The 18,583-nt window shown below is 43.1% G+C and overlaps 1 protein-coding gene across 1 annotated transcript in view; it reads left to right on the top strand.

The window, feature by feature from the left end:
• Positions 1 to 18,583, top strand: part of MTF2 (metal response element binding transcription factor 2) — a gene marked incomplete at its 3' end in the record, with an annotated part of 94,384 nt that overhangs the window by 8,720 nt on the left and 67,081 nt on the right. The window contains exons 2-5 of the mRNA XM_082265815.1: positions 4,304 to 4,502; positions 6,956 to 7,037; positions 11,347 to 11,442; positions 11,571 to 11,671. Coding sequence (XP_082121941.1) covers positions 4,304 to 4,502; positions 6,956 to 7,037; positions 11,347 to 11,442; positions 11,571 to 11,671 — 478 coding nt within the window. The remainder of the gene's footprint in view (positions 1 to 4,303; positions 4,503 to 6,955; positions 7,038 to 11,346; positions 11,443 to 11,570; positions 11,672 to 18,583) is intronic.

Below are 18,583 nucleotides of genomic sequence, written 5' to 3'. Positions count from 1 at the left end.
TATTGGAAGCAATGGGAGGCTATCAGCTGACCCAGAGGGGAGGTGTAGATTGAAAATAGGAGAGGTCCAAGAACAGAACCTTGGGGGACCCCAACAGAGAAAGGAAGAAGAAACCTATATGTGGTTTGTGTTTAGTAAAATTTTTTTTTTGAGTATTTATTTACAGTGGTTGTTAACCCCATACATCTGATATTGCAAGGTAGTGCAGGGCACAAAAAATCTGTATGAACCGTACAGTGTGTTAAAATTTTTTGAATACCTTTCCTTCAAAAGAAAATCTTTAGGTTAATTGACCCCCCCCCCCCCCTTCGTTTTTCTTTGTCTCTGCACATCCTGTTGACATTACTGCAGTGTATTCCTCAGGCTGTGCACAAGTGATCACATGACACAACATCAATCAATGGCCATAGCTGTAGAGATGGGTTTGGTTTGTACAAAGAAGCAGAGCATGCGCTGGCAGTGCCCCAAAAGCCCAGAAGTGCCTATGGATTGTTGCCTCTCTTTACCAAAAGAACAACTTACTGGCAGTATCTGTAGGTTTTTTTTAAAGGAAAATCTATTTGGATTACAAAAACAAAGCACAAATAGCTTAGAATTCTTTAATTGGGTTTTTAACCACTTCAAGTGTTTGGGCTTGACAGATAACCTAATTAGTGCACCAAGTTGATTACCCTGATGTGTACATTTTCAGGGATGATCATATGATTTTGTGTATTCATTGCAATACATAATGAGAAATTGGGACAGTTCACAAAATAATGAACCCATACAATTTAGCATATTGCTATTGCATAACAGCACGTCTACAGTAAAGTTCCAGTTCGCCTATAAAGGTTATTTAAATTCAGTGTCTTGTAGTCTGAGGTACTTATTGTCACATCTTGAGTTGCCCAGAAAATGCATCCCCAAAAAGTTGGGATGCTGCGTAAAACTTACCCAAAAGCAGAATGCATTTTTATTCAAATCTCATAAACCCATATTGTACTCACAACAGAAAACGGATCACATTTTTATCCCTTGATGTTGGTATTTTCCATGGGCCGCATTTAGGTCAGTGCCAGGGTTAGTGTTTGGGTCAAGGTTAGTATGTGGTATCGCTGCAATTGTCATAAAGTAAAAACCTGCAGAGTGGGTTTACATCCTCTTTAAAGTGACACTAATATCCAAAACAGGAAGTGAGTGGAAATCCCTCCAAAGTGAGGGAATCCCTGGTTGTCACCAGAACTAGTGTCCCTTTTGGAAAATTTCACCTTGATTCCTGTTCTGGGGACAAACCAAAATTTGGGATTTTGTTTTTTTCTTTTGGTGAAAATAGTAAATAGGACATACAACGTGAATGAATCTCCATAACGGGGGTTACAGATGGCAATAAAAACCTGACAGGTGTTCTTATCACTCTCCACACAATCCAGTTCGAAAAAAAATGTTTTCAGTTCTACTTAAAGTTTAAAGTGGTTCTTTTGGGGAAGAGCATGCTGCAGCAAGACAACATAAAAATAAATACATTCTGACAAGATGGCCAGCAATGCTGGGACTAGCATGTGATTGTTACCAAGCCCTTTAATTTGCAAAACGATCCGTTTATTATAAAGATTCAAAGGGCAAGAATTTGGAATTGATGTATAACAGGGATCTTGTGTTTAAGCTTAAAACAGCCCAAAACCAGGGGGACACCAATCCAAAAATTCAAAAGGAGGGTAGAGGGGAAATATATCAATGGGCGTTAAGTGGTGAAACTCTCGGTATCTGAATTGACTAAACATTGATACATAAATATCTAAAAATGCAAAAGTAATTTATTAATACATAAGACATCAATCATCAGAAGGGCAAACAAAAGCCCATAGTCATAAAGGGTAGTTCCGTATAATGTAGTTGTATCACATGGAGCTTGCCGACATGTTTCGTGGTGCAGACCGCTTCTTCAGGGCTTCTATCTCTGTGTTTCACTGTAAAAATCCAGTATAGACAAACAAGAGTCATAAAATACATATATCTCCCTGATATACAAAAATATTAGGCGACTCATCTGAGCAGGATTATTGATTGGCGCCGTCACCAGGCGTCTGAACTCTGGATAATTATAGAACAAGAGCAAACTGTTATCCCCCCTTAGAAGTGCAATCTGGTGCTACCTCGACCTGCCCCCGAATTTGCGCTCACACCCGCTCCTGGGAACCACATTACAGGTCTGCCATCAAACGAATATGCAATGTTCTCTATTCCCCTCAAGCTCCCCATAATAGGCAATCCTCAGATTCTACCGATCCTCACATCAACTGACCTTGTGCCCCTGGGTGCGTCCAATTGCCTCCATGCTTCTTACTTTCTGATCTCTGGTTGGCCTTCCTTGGAGGTGTTAATTTCCACTGGCACCTTTCAGCTTACTTTTTCTGGTCAGCCCTGCAATTACACCACTTTTTACATTCATTCCCGACTCCGTCGGATGTCAGCCGCTGATTGAACACGTTTGAGGAGCTCTGTTCTGACGAGGGGGTTCTCCCGTGCACTCTTTCTGTAATGTACAGCCTATTGATTACACCGAAAGACAGGCCCTCCCCTACAGTGCTTGACTAAATGGGCAGCTGACTTAAACCGTACTTTCACTCAAACACAACTACAAAACATCATTAGACTTTCCCTAATATCCTCTATCTGCACCAGCATTCAGGAAACTAATTTCAAGTTGCTAACCAGGTGGTATTATACCCCCCACAAATTGCACAAAGTATACCCGAACACAACGGCGGAGTGCTGGCAATGCGAGAGGGATCGTGGAACTCTACTTCATATCTTCTGGTCCTGCCTGAAGCTATCAGCCTTTTGAACGGGGGTCAGATCTATAGCCCAAAAATTCACAGATTGTTATTTCAGATGATCTGGCTTTCTTCCTCCATGTTTCGGACATTCTTGTGAGGAAATACAGGAAATCTATCCTTCGCCCCCTGGTCAACACAGCCAAAGCATGCATTCCTCTTTTATGGAAAAGCCAACACCACCCTCCCACCCCACGGCCACGGTGGCGAATTGGCTGAAAAGGGTTGAGGCTATCAGCAAGATAGAGGACCTAGTACTGACTGCACAAGGTAAGCAGGAACAATATCACAAGACCTGGGAGCTCTGGAATATCTGATCTGATGGAACACATCTGATGAAGGTGTCAATTTGCTGACCTCCTGAACATCCTTCGTGTGGCGTGGACTCCATCGTCGGGGTTGACTTCCCCGCCCCCCCCCCCCTCGCTGCTCTTCTCCTTATTCTTTTTCCCTTCTCCTCTACCTATCCCCTTTCCCCTTCTTTTTTTGAAAAAGGGGGGGTGTACAGTGGACGGACAAAGAAACTCAGCATTTTTTACTTTAATGGATTTAGAAGACGAGGCAGCCACAGCTGGCCTTGGGGAGGACCACGAGTAGGTCCCCCTGTGTCTTCACCTGTAGATGGCCTATTGATCAGGCTTCTTTTCATTGTTTTTGCACCTGATCCTCATGATGATGAAGCTCTTCATTGTTTGCTATGTTTATTTGCTTTGTTTCTTTGTATTGTTTATTTTTGGTGACAGTCTTTTTGTCCTGCTGTACTCCCCTCCGTGTCTTAATAAAGTTATATTTGATAAAAAAAAAAATACATATATATTGGCATAGTCATAGAATACAAATAACCATTGCCCTATCCCATGACATGGAGGGGAAGAAAAAAAAAATTTTGCATTTTTTTTTTTTTTTTTTGCATTTTCCTTTACCCCCCCCCCCCCCCTCCATGGGACAGAGCAATTGTTATTTGTTTTCTATGAATGTGCCTAATATATATATATATATATATATATATATATATATATATATATATATATATATATATATATATATATATATATATATATATATATATATATATATAATCTATCTATGCCCTGAAGAAGCGGTCTGCACTGCGAAACATGTTGGAAAGCTCCATGTGATACACCTATATTATACGGGACTACCCTTTTATGTAGTATTGATTTTATTTGACTATGGGCTTTTGTTTGCCTTTTTGATGATTGATGTGTCTTTCATGTATTAATTAATTACTTTTGTATTTTTGGATATTTATTTATTGATGTTTAGTTGATTCAGATACCGAGAGTTCACCACTCTGATCATTTGATATATTTCCTCTCTACCCTCCATTATAATGATTCACTTTCCTAAATGTTCAATGAACTTGTAACTTAGCTTGTTAGATTTTTATTTTCCACCTTGATGTGTACTTTAAAATGTATTTGGAATGGTCTTGGTAGTAATGCGTTTTTTTTTTTTTTCTTAAGAGACGCAACTGCTGCAGGCAAGTCACTGGTCCTTAAAAGATCCCCTTTCCGGCAGACTAAGAAGGCCTCAGAGTCTTTGTCAAAGTCATCTATTCGGCATGGACAGAAACCCAAGAGGCAAGTTTGTAAATTTGAAGAAGGTCAAGATGTCCTAGCAAGATGGTCAGATGGATTGTTTTATCTTGGAACTATCAAAAAGGTAATGACTGATACAATGTATATCCTGTGTCTAGGAAAAAAAAAAAAAAAAAACCTAAAAGCTATTGTCTTTGAAATCGCTGTGAATTAAGGTGCATTTTCGTGTTTAGTCTGTGAAGAAATGTTGATGGCATAGGTTTGCCCTCTGCATCACAGATGTAGGAAAATATGGCCCTCGAGGGGAGAAAATTATTTTAGGAATTTTTTTTTTTTTTTGGGTGGGGGTAGCTGCTTTACTCTTACTGTTGCTGACCTGTCATACATTGGTGGTGATTTGTGTGTAAATGTGACAATCCTGTCAGCTTTCATGTTAGTGCCCAATCTTTTCCATGGACCCCCAGGACTTTCGCCTTGTTTCCTGGTCTCCACTCTCCCACCTGCGGGCCCAGAACCCACACGGTGGGTGTTGCTTGGTAGGAAGGAGGAAAACCCAGTGAGCGTCCGTCCAATAATCTCCTTAGCCGGTAAGACTTTGGAAGCCATGAGGATTTTGTAAATCCTGTTTTCTGCTATCACTTTCCTTGGCTGCAGTGGAAGAAGTTGTTGGAGAGCGTCTAATTAGACCCCTGGTGTCTTAATAAAGAAGGGGGGGGGGGAGAGAGAGAAGGTGTAAAAAATTAAAGGCGCACACACACACTAAGGCTTAACATGTTGGGTGTCTGTTTACTCAGTGCAACCTAATCTTATATTTTGCAAAAAAAAAAAAGGGTAATATTTTGTTTGTGTACACTAAAACTAATGCTAATGTATTTTTTTACTGAACGTTCTTCATAGTCTCTCTGCTTTCAGGAAAATATATAGTCTTTGGGGGTTTAAACTAAGACCTAAAATTTTTTTTTTTTTTTCTTTTTACCGTGTTCTAAAAAGGAGCGCTGTCTCTGGTAGTGAAAAGGGGTGAAGTTGACTTAGTGAGTTCATCTAGCTAGTATTAGTCCCCATTCACACTAGCGCGACTTGTCAGGCGACTCGGTCGCTGACAAGTCGCGGTGGGTCGCCTGCCATTGATTAGCACAGGACCCATTCTAATAGGAGCGACAGAAGTCGCTCCGCCTTAGAAAAAGGGCCCTGTACTACTTTGGGGCGACCTGGAGGCGACTTGCATTGACTTCAATGATATGAAGTCCGTGCATGTCGCCCCGGCAAGTCGTGTCGCTGCTGTGTGAATGGGCTGTCAGAGGAACTTCACCCTAAAGCCTGCTTCCCACAGTAAACATGCCAGGGCCCTGAAGACCAGCAAAGAACTGACCCGGGTGAGAACAATGCTGGATCCCTGGACAGGTATAAGTTCTTTTATTAAAAGTCAGCATCTACATTAGTTGTAGCTGCTGACCTTTTAATTGTTTTAAAAAATCCTCTTTAGGGCACCCTGTGTTTTTTTTTTTTTTTTTTTTCTTTTTCTATTACATGCTAATCTGGTCTGTCGGTATTTTCAACACACCTAAATGCTGTCTCTGCTTTATTAATCTAATCTAGAACCTCTAAAGTGAAATGTAGAAGGGCCTAAACGTAGATTTGTTATCTTCCAGTGTACCTCAGCAACCTAAAAACGTGGTGTTCAATTTTATGATCTTGAGACCTGGGTTGGCTATGAGTTATGGATCACAACACTGCAATTGTATGCCTTATTACAAATATCTGAAGTTTGATCCTGCACTGGGAGCGAAGCTGAAAAGGTGTGGGTGGGGCTGCAGTCTGGTATTTGCAGGCTGAATGCTTTGGGTGTCTGAGCTCTCCTTGAACTTTGGAAAACCTAATGAAAGTGCTAGTTCCATGACCATCATGCTTCAGTGCTTTGAGTCAGACCAGGAACAGGTGCAAATAAGTAGTTCTAGCTTTACTTGCTGCATGCCCCTGCTGTGTCAGTAAATCAAAAACTACTAAAACCAGAGAGTGATAGTCAACTAGCATGTTCATGAGAAGGGCAGTGGAAGCATCCTTCATATTCCTACTATAGTTCCCATAGGCTTGGTACGTTTTGTTTTTTATTTATTGGCCTGTGTGATGCATTGAAATCCATCAAATGACATGATCCATTGACATGGGTTATGATGCGTGTTGATGTGAAATGTAAAGATTGCAACACACCATAAAATGCTTGTTAATGTGTATGATGCATCACCTTTGATTTCAATCGAAATTGTGCGGGAAACGTACAAAAACAGTGTATTGGAGCTGTAATTGGCTGATCAGACTCAATATGGCAGTGTTGAAAATGACTGTGCCTGACCGTTGTTAAAATGATGAGGACTTTGCAGTAAATAAATAATCCCTCTTAATCTGCAGCTTTATAAAGGAAAGAATTTTTGCATTTGTACAACTGGTCAAAAACTAAATAATGCAATCTTGATTGCAACACACACAGAGGTGTTTTTTTTTTTTTTTGTGCCTGTTAGAAGTTGATTTTGTGTTTGTTTTTTGTTTTTTTTATGTAACAATTAATGCTTTATTTTACAGATAGATAACATTCAGCAGAGCTGTTTTATATTATTTGAAGACAGCTCTAAATCGTGGGTACTTTGGAAGGACATACAAACAGGTAGGATGGAGGAATTATCCTTGACTTTAATAATTTTACTGTTATCTGCATAATAGCTACTGCTGCCAAATCTCCCTTTTCTATATTTGTTTAACCCAAAAATGAAAAGCCAGATTCCTGCCAAATCCCATTTCTTCAATCATTTTTTTCCCAAAGCGAATACTAGATTATAAATAATGCTGTCCACCAGTACCTCTTCTGACACATTTCTTCCTGGGAGGGGCTTAATAGTGATTAACCACTTCCGCTCTCGCCCTTTTACACTGTCCATGGAACAGAGCAATTTTAACATTTCTGCTATGGGCTGAAAGATTTTGCAATAACTTTGTCATAACCTTACCTCTTGCTGACTGCCCCCACGTACATTTACTGCGGTGCGGCAGCTCCTCTGCGCAGAATCACGTACCTGTACGTGATTCTGCTCTTCCGATACTGGGGTGCGCGCCGCTGGCGTCCCGGAGCCAATAAGCTGGTGTGGCGGACTGGATGTCCGCCAGGAACTGGCGATCGTTCCGGAGAGAAGCAGAACGGCAGTCTGCCTCTGTAAGCCCCTCACATTTTTGTAAATAATTTATTACATCTTTTTATGTGAAAACACTGAAAAAAAATGACACTTTGCTACAATGTAAAGTAGTGAGTGTACAGCTTGTCTAACAGTGGGAATTTGCTGTCCCCTCAAAATAACTCAACACACAGCCATTAATGTCTAAACCGCTGGCAACAAAAGTGAGTACACACCAAAGTGTCAATATTTTGTGTGGCCACCATTATTTTCCAGCACTGCCTTAACCCTCTTGGTAATGTCAGACAAACACAAGGGCGCACCGGCCTAGTGCATCATCCTTTAAAAGATTTATTTAAAATGAAAGGTATAAAAATACTCACAAACGAGTTCTTGATAAAAGCATATCAGTCAAGGTACATAGTCCTCAGCATCGAGATCTAAGGATATACTGTCCCCGGAAGCTGTAAAGGCTTACGCGTTTTGAGGCTTAGCCTCTTCTTCAGACCCCTGAAACCGGTTACTGCCCCCCTGCGTCATCACATTTGTGTGGCCATCCAGTGAGGTATGCGCTTCACCGCTGCCTCCATCTGACTGAGTCCCCTGATTGGTTCTCCCCTAGTGTCATCTCCCAGCTGCTGGCCAGCCTCAGGGACGGAAACGCAGCAGACCCGGAAGGACGGCGCGCTATGAAGATGGGCGCTTACCGCCATCTAAGTTTTTAATGTGTCAAAGTTATTTACATCTGCTACACTGAGTGGCGCCTTTTCTCTCTTTTCTGCCTGTTAGTAGGACTGTTGCTTCGGCCTAACCAAGAGCTGCCCTCGATGTAAGCGCCGCATTTGTGCCATCCATACCAGTCCGGCTGCACCTTATCCATCATGACTGCCTGAACTGAAGCTTTATCCCCAAGCAGGAGCGCCCATCAAATCTTTTTCTTTCTCCAGTATATTTGAATCTAGTTGATGATATTGGTTAAATTACAATGGTTACATAGACATTTCATGAAACATTAGGTCATGAATATTTACTCGAAGTCATGGAATTTTATTGGTAAAAATGTGTACAAACCCTGCTAGGAGATTGCCAATACCCTGAAACTAAGCTGGCCAAGATCACAGCAGTTTAAAAAGACGGCGTGTCATGGTCTATGTGAGTGCTGCCAGCACTGGGGAGCTACAGTTCATTGAGGGAACCATGAATGCCAACATGTACTGTGACCTACTGAAGCGGAGCATGAGACTGGGCCGCAGGGCAGTATTCCAACATAACCCCAAACACCTCCAAGACGACCACTGCCTTGCTAAAGAAGCTGAGTGTAAAGGTGATGGACTGGCCAAGCATGTCTCTAGACCTAAACCCTATTGAGCATCTGTGGGTCATCCTCAAATGGAAGGTGGAGGAGCGAAAATCTCTAACATCCACCAGCTCTGTGATGTCGTCATGAAGGAGTGGAAGAGGACTCCAGTGACAACCTGTGAAGCTGGAAAATAATAGTGGGCACAATTTTTGGACATTTTCACTTGGTTTACTCACTTTTGTTGGCAGCAGTTTAGACAATAATGTCTGTGTTGAGTTATTTTGAGGGGACAGCAAATTTACACTGTTATACAAGCTGTAAACTCACTACTGTGTACATTTTTGCAAAGTGTTATTTCTTCAGTGTTGTCACATGAAAAGATAGAATATTTACAAAAATTGTAACGGGTGCACTCACTTGTGAGATACTATGTGTGTATGTATGTATATATGTGTGTGTGTGTGTGTGTGTGTGTGTGTGTGTGTATATATATATATATATATATATATATATATATATATATATATATATTAGTACAGACCAAAAGTTTGGACACACCTTCTCATTCAAAGAGTTTTCTTTATTTTCAGGACTATGAAAATTGTAGAGTCACACTTCAAGAGGTAGTCACCTGAAATGGTTTTCACTTCACAGGTGTGCCCTGTCAGGTTTATTAAGTGTGATTTCTTGCCTTATAAATGGGGTTGGGACCATCAGTTGTGTTGTGCAGAAGTCAGGTGGATAAACAGCTGATAGTCCTACTGAATAGACTGTTAGCTGCTTTTTTCTTGCCATAATAAAATTCCAAGTACAGGAAAACGAGTGGCCATCATTACTTTAAGAAATGAAGGTCAGTCAGTCTGAAAAATTGGGAAAACTTTGAAAATGTCCCCAAGTGCAGTCACAAAAACCATTAAGCGCTACAAAGAAACTGGCTCACATGCTGACCGTCCCAGGAAAGGAAGACCAAGAGTCACCTCTGCTGCGGAGGATAAATTCATTCGAGTCACCAGCCTCAGAAATCGCAGGTTAACAGCAGCTCAGATTAGAGACCAGGTCAATGGCACACGGAGTTCCAGCAGCAGACACATCTCTAGAACAACTGTTAAGAGGAGACTGTGAATCAGGCCTTCATGGTAGAATATCTGCTAGGAAACCACTGCTAAAGAAAGGCAACAAGCAGAAGAGACTTGTTTGGGCTAAAGAACACAAGGAAAGGACATTAGACCAGCGGAAATCTGCCTAGTTCTTACCCTGAAGCATGGAGGAGGAGGGGTGATGGTGTGGGGGTGCTTTGCTGGTGACACTGTTGGGGATTTATTCAAAATTGAAGGCATACTGAACCAGCATGGCTACCACAGCATCTTGCAGCGGCATGCTATTCCATCCGGTTTGCGTTTAGTTGGACCATCCTTTATTTTTCAACAGGACAATGACCCCAAACACACTTCCAGGCTGTGTAAGGGCTATTTGACCAAGAAGGAGAGTGATGGGGTGCTGCGCCAGATCACCTGGCCTCCACAGTCACCGGACCTGAACCTAATCGAGATGGTTTGGGGTGAGCTGGACCGCAGAGTGAAGGCAAAGGGCCAACAAGTGCTAAGCATCTCTGGGAACTCCTTCAAGACTGTTGGAAGACCATTTCAGGTGACTACCTCTTGAAGTGTGACTCTACAATTTTCATAGTCATGAAAATAAAGAAAACTCTTTGTACTGTATATATAATTTTTTTGTTTTATATAGAAAAAAAAATTAAAACCGCAGATGTGATCAAATACCACAAAAAGCAAGCTCTTATTTGTGGGAGGAAAAAAAAAGGCATATATTTTAAGTTGGAAAAAAAATACAGAACAAAACTAGTAACTAAATCTAGTTTAAGTATTAATGATTGGAGAAATAGAAATAAAAAAAAAATCCACTGGAAAAGGATTATGAAGGAGTTAATTAGGGCTGATTAGTATAAACTGAGGGTTAAAAAGGTGTTAGATATGAGACGAGGATGACAGGGCCAACATGTCCTGTATGTATTTTATTTTTTTTTGTTATATGATTTGTCTATTATGAGTCATGCCCCTCCCGGGGTAAAACTTAGAGGAGCAGAGTGTGCTGTATGCCTCGCTTGGAAGGCGATGTGCCTATTATTTGGTTTGTCGTTTTGAGACTAGAATGGGTCTTGCAGCCACAGCACCTACAGCCAGCTTGGACCCAACAAATTATTGGCATGTCAGAAGGTCTCGCTGCTTAGGCTGTTGTAAACTGTGGTAGCTTGTGCTGCTGTTTTCTGGCAACAGCACCAGACACTTCTCTTATACTGTTGGATATAGAGTTGCTTGTACCACATCTCTGACGTTTAAAAGAAGCCTTGTATTTCTTTTTTTCTTTTTTTTAATTCGTACAAGGCTTTCTGAGGTGGACAGGTGAGTGGATAGTGTCATGATCTCTTCTTTTAAATATTTTTAAAATTCTTTTACGTTTTTAAAAGCCCTTGTTCTTGCCTTAAATTTCAGGAGCCTCTGAAAGTGGGGAAATGGTTTGTTCAATATGTCAGGAGGAGTATTCCGAAGCACCAAATGAGATAGTTATTTGTGACAAGTGTGGCCAAGGTTGGTATAAGCTTACAATTGTTTTGGTCACTAAAGTTCCAAAATTTGTATGTCTGTCATTTTATGTAAGATAAATAAGTAAACATGAATACAAGCCTTTTTTTTTTTTTTTTTTCTTGTGGTTGTAGGATATCACCAACTGTGCCACACACCAAAGATTGACTCCACTGTGATTGATAGTGATGAGAAATGGTTATGCCGGCAGTGTGTATTTGCCACTACTACAAAGGTAACCCATCTTTAACCTTAGATACAATGATTTTCACAAATTATTTTTTATAATAGGTGGTTAACTTCTACTCAGTTTGTATCTAGTAAGCAGTTGAATTATCACCATATATATGTAAGCATAGAGAAAGAACTCGACTTTATGCAAACATATGTTTTGTATTTTAAAGATAAACTCCAGGCACATATACAAACATTCTGCATGCAGTTTTAAATTAAACAAAAAAAAAAAACCTAAAGTGTATTGCAGCTTCGAACCTGAAATTAACTTATCTGCCTCTAGTGTTCTCTGTGCCACAATACTCTTAACTGGGATGTGGAAGATAAACAACTAGGCGCTAGTGCAGTGTGCTGCATGCTCCTTAAGGTATAACTACTAGTAGGTTAATTGGCTCCTGTCTTAATTGGTCCTAGTACGTGTATGTAAGAATGGGAGTTGGAGACCTTAGATTGTAAGCTCCTTGAGGGCAGGGACTGATGTCAGGGACTCTCCTTCCTAATTGGCAGAGACACAGCAGCGGCACCATTGGCTCCCTTGGCTGTCAATCAAAGTCAGCCAATCAGGAGAGAGGGATTGGGGGCCAAACCGCAGCTCTGTGTCTTAATGGGGACACAGAGCTGCAGCTCGGCTTGGGTGCCCCCAGAGCAAGCTGTGAGGGCACTCGATAGAAGGGAGGGACCCGAGAAGAAGAGGATCCAGGCTGCCCTGTGCAAAACCAACTGCACAGAGCAGATAAGTATGACATGTTTATTTACAAAAAAAAAAACTTTACAATCTTTGTAACATGAGTTTAATTCTGAACACAGCTACATAGCCAGCACCCCCCTATCAAAAGATTTCAGTTTGTTGTTCAACTGAGTTGTACAGTTTAAAGGAGTAAAAAGTTCTGAAATTATTTTTGTATTTTTTTGTGTTTTAACATCACAGAAACCTGACGTTTTTAACAGGGTTGTGTAGACTTTTTATATCCACCGCATATGTAAAGTGCTGTGTAAATTGATAGCGCTGTAGAAGTACCTGTAACAAACTAAAAACAAATCTTTTCTTTTAGTTTTGGTTAGAGGAGAGCGGGATTAGAACATATGTCTGGTTTTATTGCTGTTAGGTTCCCCCTAATTGAGATTCACCCTCTCTATTTGTCCTGTTTGTTTCCATCATTGAAAGTAAAAGAAAATCGCAAATTTTGGGTTGTGCCCAGAAAAGTATTGGAAGGGAAATCTTCCTATGGGAACGCTAGTTCTGATGACCGGGGGGACAGAGATTTCCCTAATTTGCATGGATTTTCCTCTCACTTCCTGTTTTGCTATGGGACAGAAAATGAAGGTATATTTCCCCAATGGGACAAATATGGCAAAACAAAATGTGAGTGCCGTGATGACGTCACTCCCGCGCATGCGAGCTGGAGTCATTTTCTGGCAAGTGCCCAGCCTGGAACTCTGAAGGTCCGGCGCATGCGCCACTAGCAAAATCTGGGTGCATGCAGGGCAAATATCTCCTAAACCGTGCAGGATATATATATATATATATATATATATAATATGTATGTATGTGTGTGTGTTTGTGTGTGTAATTATAATAAGCATTACCTGTAGGTAAAAGTCACAAAAATGAGTATACTACCGTTTTTAATTCTATCCAAAATGGATATATTTTGCCTATAGTTCTGCTTTAACTGACAAGGGGTAAAACAAGGCTACTGTGTTAAGCAGACAGTCATAAAAAAGTGATCTTTGTACTACTATACATATGATGCGATGCTTTGTGGCTGTGGCAGCTTTGGGGCAGCAAAGTTTCCTGCACCACCTGTCAAAACTTGCCCATTCACGACAGTGAAGCCACACAGCGAGCCAAATGCTTGACTGAAATTGTATTTCAGCAATGAAAAATAAATCCAGCAAAAAACAGACATTGGGAATCAGAAGTGCAGCACCTTCTGAACACCTGCGAGCTGCTCCTATGCCGCTTTCTGAAAAACACCACAAATTCCTTTTGCTGTGCTATAGCTCTAGAAAGCCATAGTGCTCTGTGAACTCCTTGTCATGGGTGTTCTCTGTATTAGATGTTTATTTGTAAAACAAAATATAATATTGATCAAATGGCCATTCATAGTTTTCCTTCAAGAGCGGTTTTCCATCTTCTAAGGCTCCATTCACACCTGGGCGTTTTCAGCTCCAAAAACGCTCAAAAGAAACACTTCCAAAACGCCCAACAAGTAAAACCCCATTCATTTAAATGGCCCCTGTTCACATCTGAGCGTTTTGCATAACGCCTGTAGCTGAAAAAAGTACATGAGCTTCTTTTTGGGCTGATTACCAGCGTTTTTGATAGATGTCAATGAAAAACGCCTGAAAAAATTGCGGTAAAATCGCGGTAAAAAACGCTACCCTCAAGTGTGAATGCAGCCTTAGACTGCACTGCAGCAAAGGAAAGTGATAGAAACCTACCGGCAGGAGATTGCATGCTGAATGTGTGTTGGCTTTCACGAATTTAAGCATCTGACATATGGTTGTCAGTACTTTAATTATCATCTATAGTGAAGTTTCTTGAGAAGGCTGTAAAAAGTTCAGCTTTCTGTGTACAGTAGTGTGTAGCTCTCCATTATTCAGAACCCCAGGGTTATATTGCCCCCTACAGGAGTACAGGACACTAGGCAGATAATAGACTCGGCTATGCCTATGGGCAGTCCTAGGTGGTATACAGCCCCTCTCTGCTATAGACATTCATTTTTTTTTTTTGCTGGTATCTCTGGTCCTGGCCCTTTTTTTTTTTTTTTTTTTTTAATATGGCTTTTTTTCTTTTTTTTTCCTCATGGATTTTTTTTTTTTTTTTTCCTGCGAGATCCAAAATCTGCTGCCGGACTGGACGACGGGCTGGATATTTAGATCCAGTGATCACCCCAGTCTGGCCAGTGAGGGCGGTGCAGACCACAGCTCCACGCTAGGTCGGCCGTGACATAGCCCCATTGGACGGGGGCTGGCCTGAGAGTTAAACGTCTCAAGAGGTCGCATATGGCCGGGTCACGGCCTGAGTCGGTGCATTCCTCCTGACCGACAGCCTCCATCTCGATGGTGAGGAGGTTTTGTCTGGAGTGATGCCCCCTTGGTTCCTGGTATAGTGAGTAGCTATCCCACCTCTCCCCCCTGGAGGGTTTTGGGGTGGACATGGGCCCCTCCCTGGCCTGACTATGGAGCAGTGGTTATCCCTGGTACAGGCCGTTGCTGGTCTTGTGGAGTTCCCCCCTCTCTCTGCTGCAGGTTGTGGGGTGCTCTGCTTGCTGGTGACCCATGGGTGCTACCGGTGCAGTGGGGGTGTCTCATAGCAGTGCTAGATGTTTTTTTTTTTTTTTTTTGTGGGGGTCCCCCTCTTTTACATATGGAGTCTCATGAGCATGTTTTCCCCACTAGACCCCATCTCAGAGGCTACAGGTCAGAGGTGGAGGAGGCCTGAGGGGCTGGCTAGCAAAAAGCGTCCCCTGCCTCATCTATCTCATCAGAGCCTCAATCTGACTCAGCCACCGTGGACGTGGGGCCACTCTGCGGCCACGCTCCCTGATTTATCAGATAGTGAGGATGGTTCACCTGTAGCTGCGCATGAGAAGGCCCTAGTTGACGTAATGATTGCATCGGTGCTGGAAACTTTAAAAATGGAGGATGCAGCTGAGGCTGTGGCGCCTGTTCCCTTTGGCACCCACAGTATTTCCTTATCCCTCCTATTCTGACAAATTTGTCTCTAAAGAGTGGCAGTGTCCAAAACGCTTTGCAGTGAGGTACCCCTTTTGAGGAGTCTCTCCTCAAGAAGTGGACTCTTCCACCAGTGGTGGACCCCCCTATCTCCAGGTTGAACAAGAAAACCATAATTCCTAGGGGCTGCAGTTGCCTTTTTCAACGTGGCTCCCCTAATTTCTAAGCTATCTTTACGGCAGTTGTGCTTAGGCATGTATTGAGGCTTAAGTGTTGGTCTGCGGACCAGACTTCTAAACCAGTGAAGATATCCCCCCGACCCCAAGCTGAAAAAAAAAGCTGACTGATTTTCCCTTTCAAGGCGATCACCTGTTTGGGGCTACCCTGGATGTCATCGGTTAGAGTTTAACAGTCTGGGAAGGGGAAAGAACCTTGTCGCAGATGTGGCCCGTCTGTCTCGGCTCACAAGTTTTTTTTTTTTTTTTTTTGTTTTTTTTTCTTGTCCCTCAGGGTCCACTGACAAGGGTTCAAAAGTACTCCTCGGGAGCTTCCGAGTGGCCCTGGTCTGGAAAGCTATGGGTGGGATTCTCTAGACCCGCAGGCAAGGCTCCTTCAGCATGAAGGTGCGCCCCCACCTTTGCTTGGGGTCGGGAGGATATCTTCACTGGTTTCTGGGCTCGTGGACCTGCTTGGTAAACGACCAATGGGTCCACGAAGTGATAGTGTCCGGTTACAAGATAGTTTTGTTCTTGCCCTCCGGAAAGGTTCTTCCCTTCCAATGTGCGTCTGTTCCCAGACCGATTGCAAGTTCGCTTTGGGGTGGTGCAAGATCGGTTGCTTCAGGGTGTGATGGTTCCAGCATCAGTGTTTTTATTCAAACCTGTTCACAGTCCCAAAGCACGAGGGAAAGGTTCGTCCAATTCTAGATCTCAAGGCCCTGAACTGCTTTGTGCAGGTACAGAAGTTTAGAATGGAGTCCATTTGTACAGTGGTAGCTTCCCTACATCAGGGGGATTTTCTTGCATCTATCGACATCAAAGATGCTTATTTGCACATTCTGATATGTGCCCAACACCAGCTGTTCCTCAGTTTTGCTGTGGGAGAGGAGCATTACCAGTTTGTGGCATTATTCTTTGGTCTCGTCTCCGCTCCTTGGGTCTTCACAAAAAAGTATTGGCCCTGGTTCTGACGTTGCTATGTCAGTGGGGAATTGCGGTACCGGACTATCTGGACGACCTTCTCTTGCATATGGAATCCTCTGCTGCCTTGATGGACGACATGGAGATCACAATTTAGACCCTGAAGGATTTCGGTTGGCTTCTAAATTACTAGAAGTCTGCTCTGATTCCATCCAGAAAATTGGATTATCTTGGTCTGACTCTGGATTCAGCTGTAGCCGGAATGTTCCGTCCTCTGGACAAACTCCAGAAGTTGCATGCTGCAATTCATCTACTGCTGTCCAGCAGCTGGTCCTCCCTCCGGATTTGCATGTGGGTGCTGGGCCTGATGGTATCTACCTTTTTGTGAGGCGGTTCAGTTTACACAGCTCCATACGAGATCCCTTCAAAGGGAGATCCTAGTAAATTGGGACAAGTGTCCTGATGTCTCTGGACAATTAGTCGGCTAAGCTGGGAATCCAGGGGGTCCCTTGTCTGGTGGCTTTGCTTTTCGGCTCTTTGGCAAGGCAAATCCTTTCTCCTCTTTTATTGGACAGTGGTCACCACAAGTGCATTCTGTCCGTATGGGGAGGTGTCCTAGGACTTCTGTACCTGCACAGGGTTGTGGTACGCTTTAAGAGTCCAGACTACCGATCAATGTCTTGGAACTTCGGGCGATCAGGCTGTGCCTGGGTCACTGCACGGATCGACTCCCGGGTGCTACCGGTACGGGTCCAGTCGGACAATGCCACGGCAGTGGCTTATGTCATTCATCAGCGTGGAACAAAGAGTGTGTTGGCAGCCCTGGAAGTAGCCTGCATCCTCCGGTGGGCAGAATGCTTTTTTCCCGCCCTCTCAACCGTACACATTTTAGGAGTGGAAAACTGGCAGGCGAACTATCTCAGTTCGGCAGGCGTTGGACCACGGGTAGTGGTCCCTTCACCCGGACGTGTTTCATCAGATATGTCTCTAGTGGGGCACCCCCGAGGTGGATCTGTTGCGTTCCAGCTCAACAGAAAGGTACTGATGTTTGGCAAGGTCACAGGATCCTCTGGCGGGCGCTGCAAACGCTCTGGTGGTCCTGCGGGGTCAGGATTGTCTGATCCATGCCTTTTCCCTCAAGCTTCTGCTGCGACTTTTGTGCAGGATCAAGGCCAAGGGGATTCCGGTCATTCTAGTGGCTCTCGACTAGTCGCCGACGTCCCTTGGAGACTGCCTTTCAAGGAAGATCTATTGTCCCAAGGGTCACTCTTCCATCCTACTTTACAGTCGCTGACTTTGACGGCCTTACTGTTGAAAGCCAGGCGCTGCAGGATAGTGGTTTGTCTGGGTTGGTGATTCCGACACTGCTGAAGGCTAGGAAGTCTATCTGTAGGAAGATCTACCATCGGATGTAGAAAGCGTACATTTCCTGGTGTGAGTCGATCGGGGTTCATCCTCGTTCTTTTTTTGGTAGCTGTGATTTTGACCTTGCTTCGAGGTGTCAAGTGAACCATCAAGGACCAGGTGTCGGCCTTGGCGGTCTTCCTTCAGCGACCCCTGGCCATGCACTCCCATACTTTGATTCAAGGGGTTCGACATCTGATTCTACCGGTGCAGTCTCCTCTACCGCCATGGGTTTTGGACTTGGTGCTTTCAGTTCTCCAGAAGCCCCCCTTTGACAATATTCGGGAGTCTTCCCATGGGGTGTCGGAGCTGGCGGTGTTCTCTTGTTGTACCCCCTACTTGGTGGTCCACAAGATAAGCTGGTTCTTTGCCCATGTCCGTCTCTTCTTCTTAAGGTAGTCTCTGATTTTCATTTGAAGGAAGAGTTTGTGTTGCCTTCCCTGTGTCACAGGCCCAAACATCCTAAGGAATTTGCTTTGCATACCCTGGATGTGGTTTAGGCGATTCAGGTTTATTTGGCAGCTTTTCGATGGTCAGACTCACTGTTAGACATATGCCGGTTTTCGGTAATTCGATATATCGCGGTATTGCATAGCCACGGTATTGTTGTGGCATTTTTAAAATACCGAGTTTATCTGCTCCTCAGTCTGACTTGTGAATTGATACATTTCAGTGAGCTGGATGACTCA

This window comes from Pelophylax lessonae (assembly GCF_965119305.1).
Source record: "Pelophylax lessonae genome assembly, chromosome: 8".
In the NCBI taxonomy this organism is placed as follows: Eukaryota; Metazoa; Chordata; class Amphibia; order Anura; family Ranidae; genus Pelophylax; species Pelophylax lessonae.
Note: the sequence above shows the minus strand (reverse complement) of the source record. Positions and strands in the feature narration are given on the sequence as shown.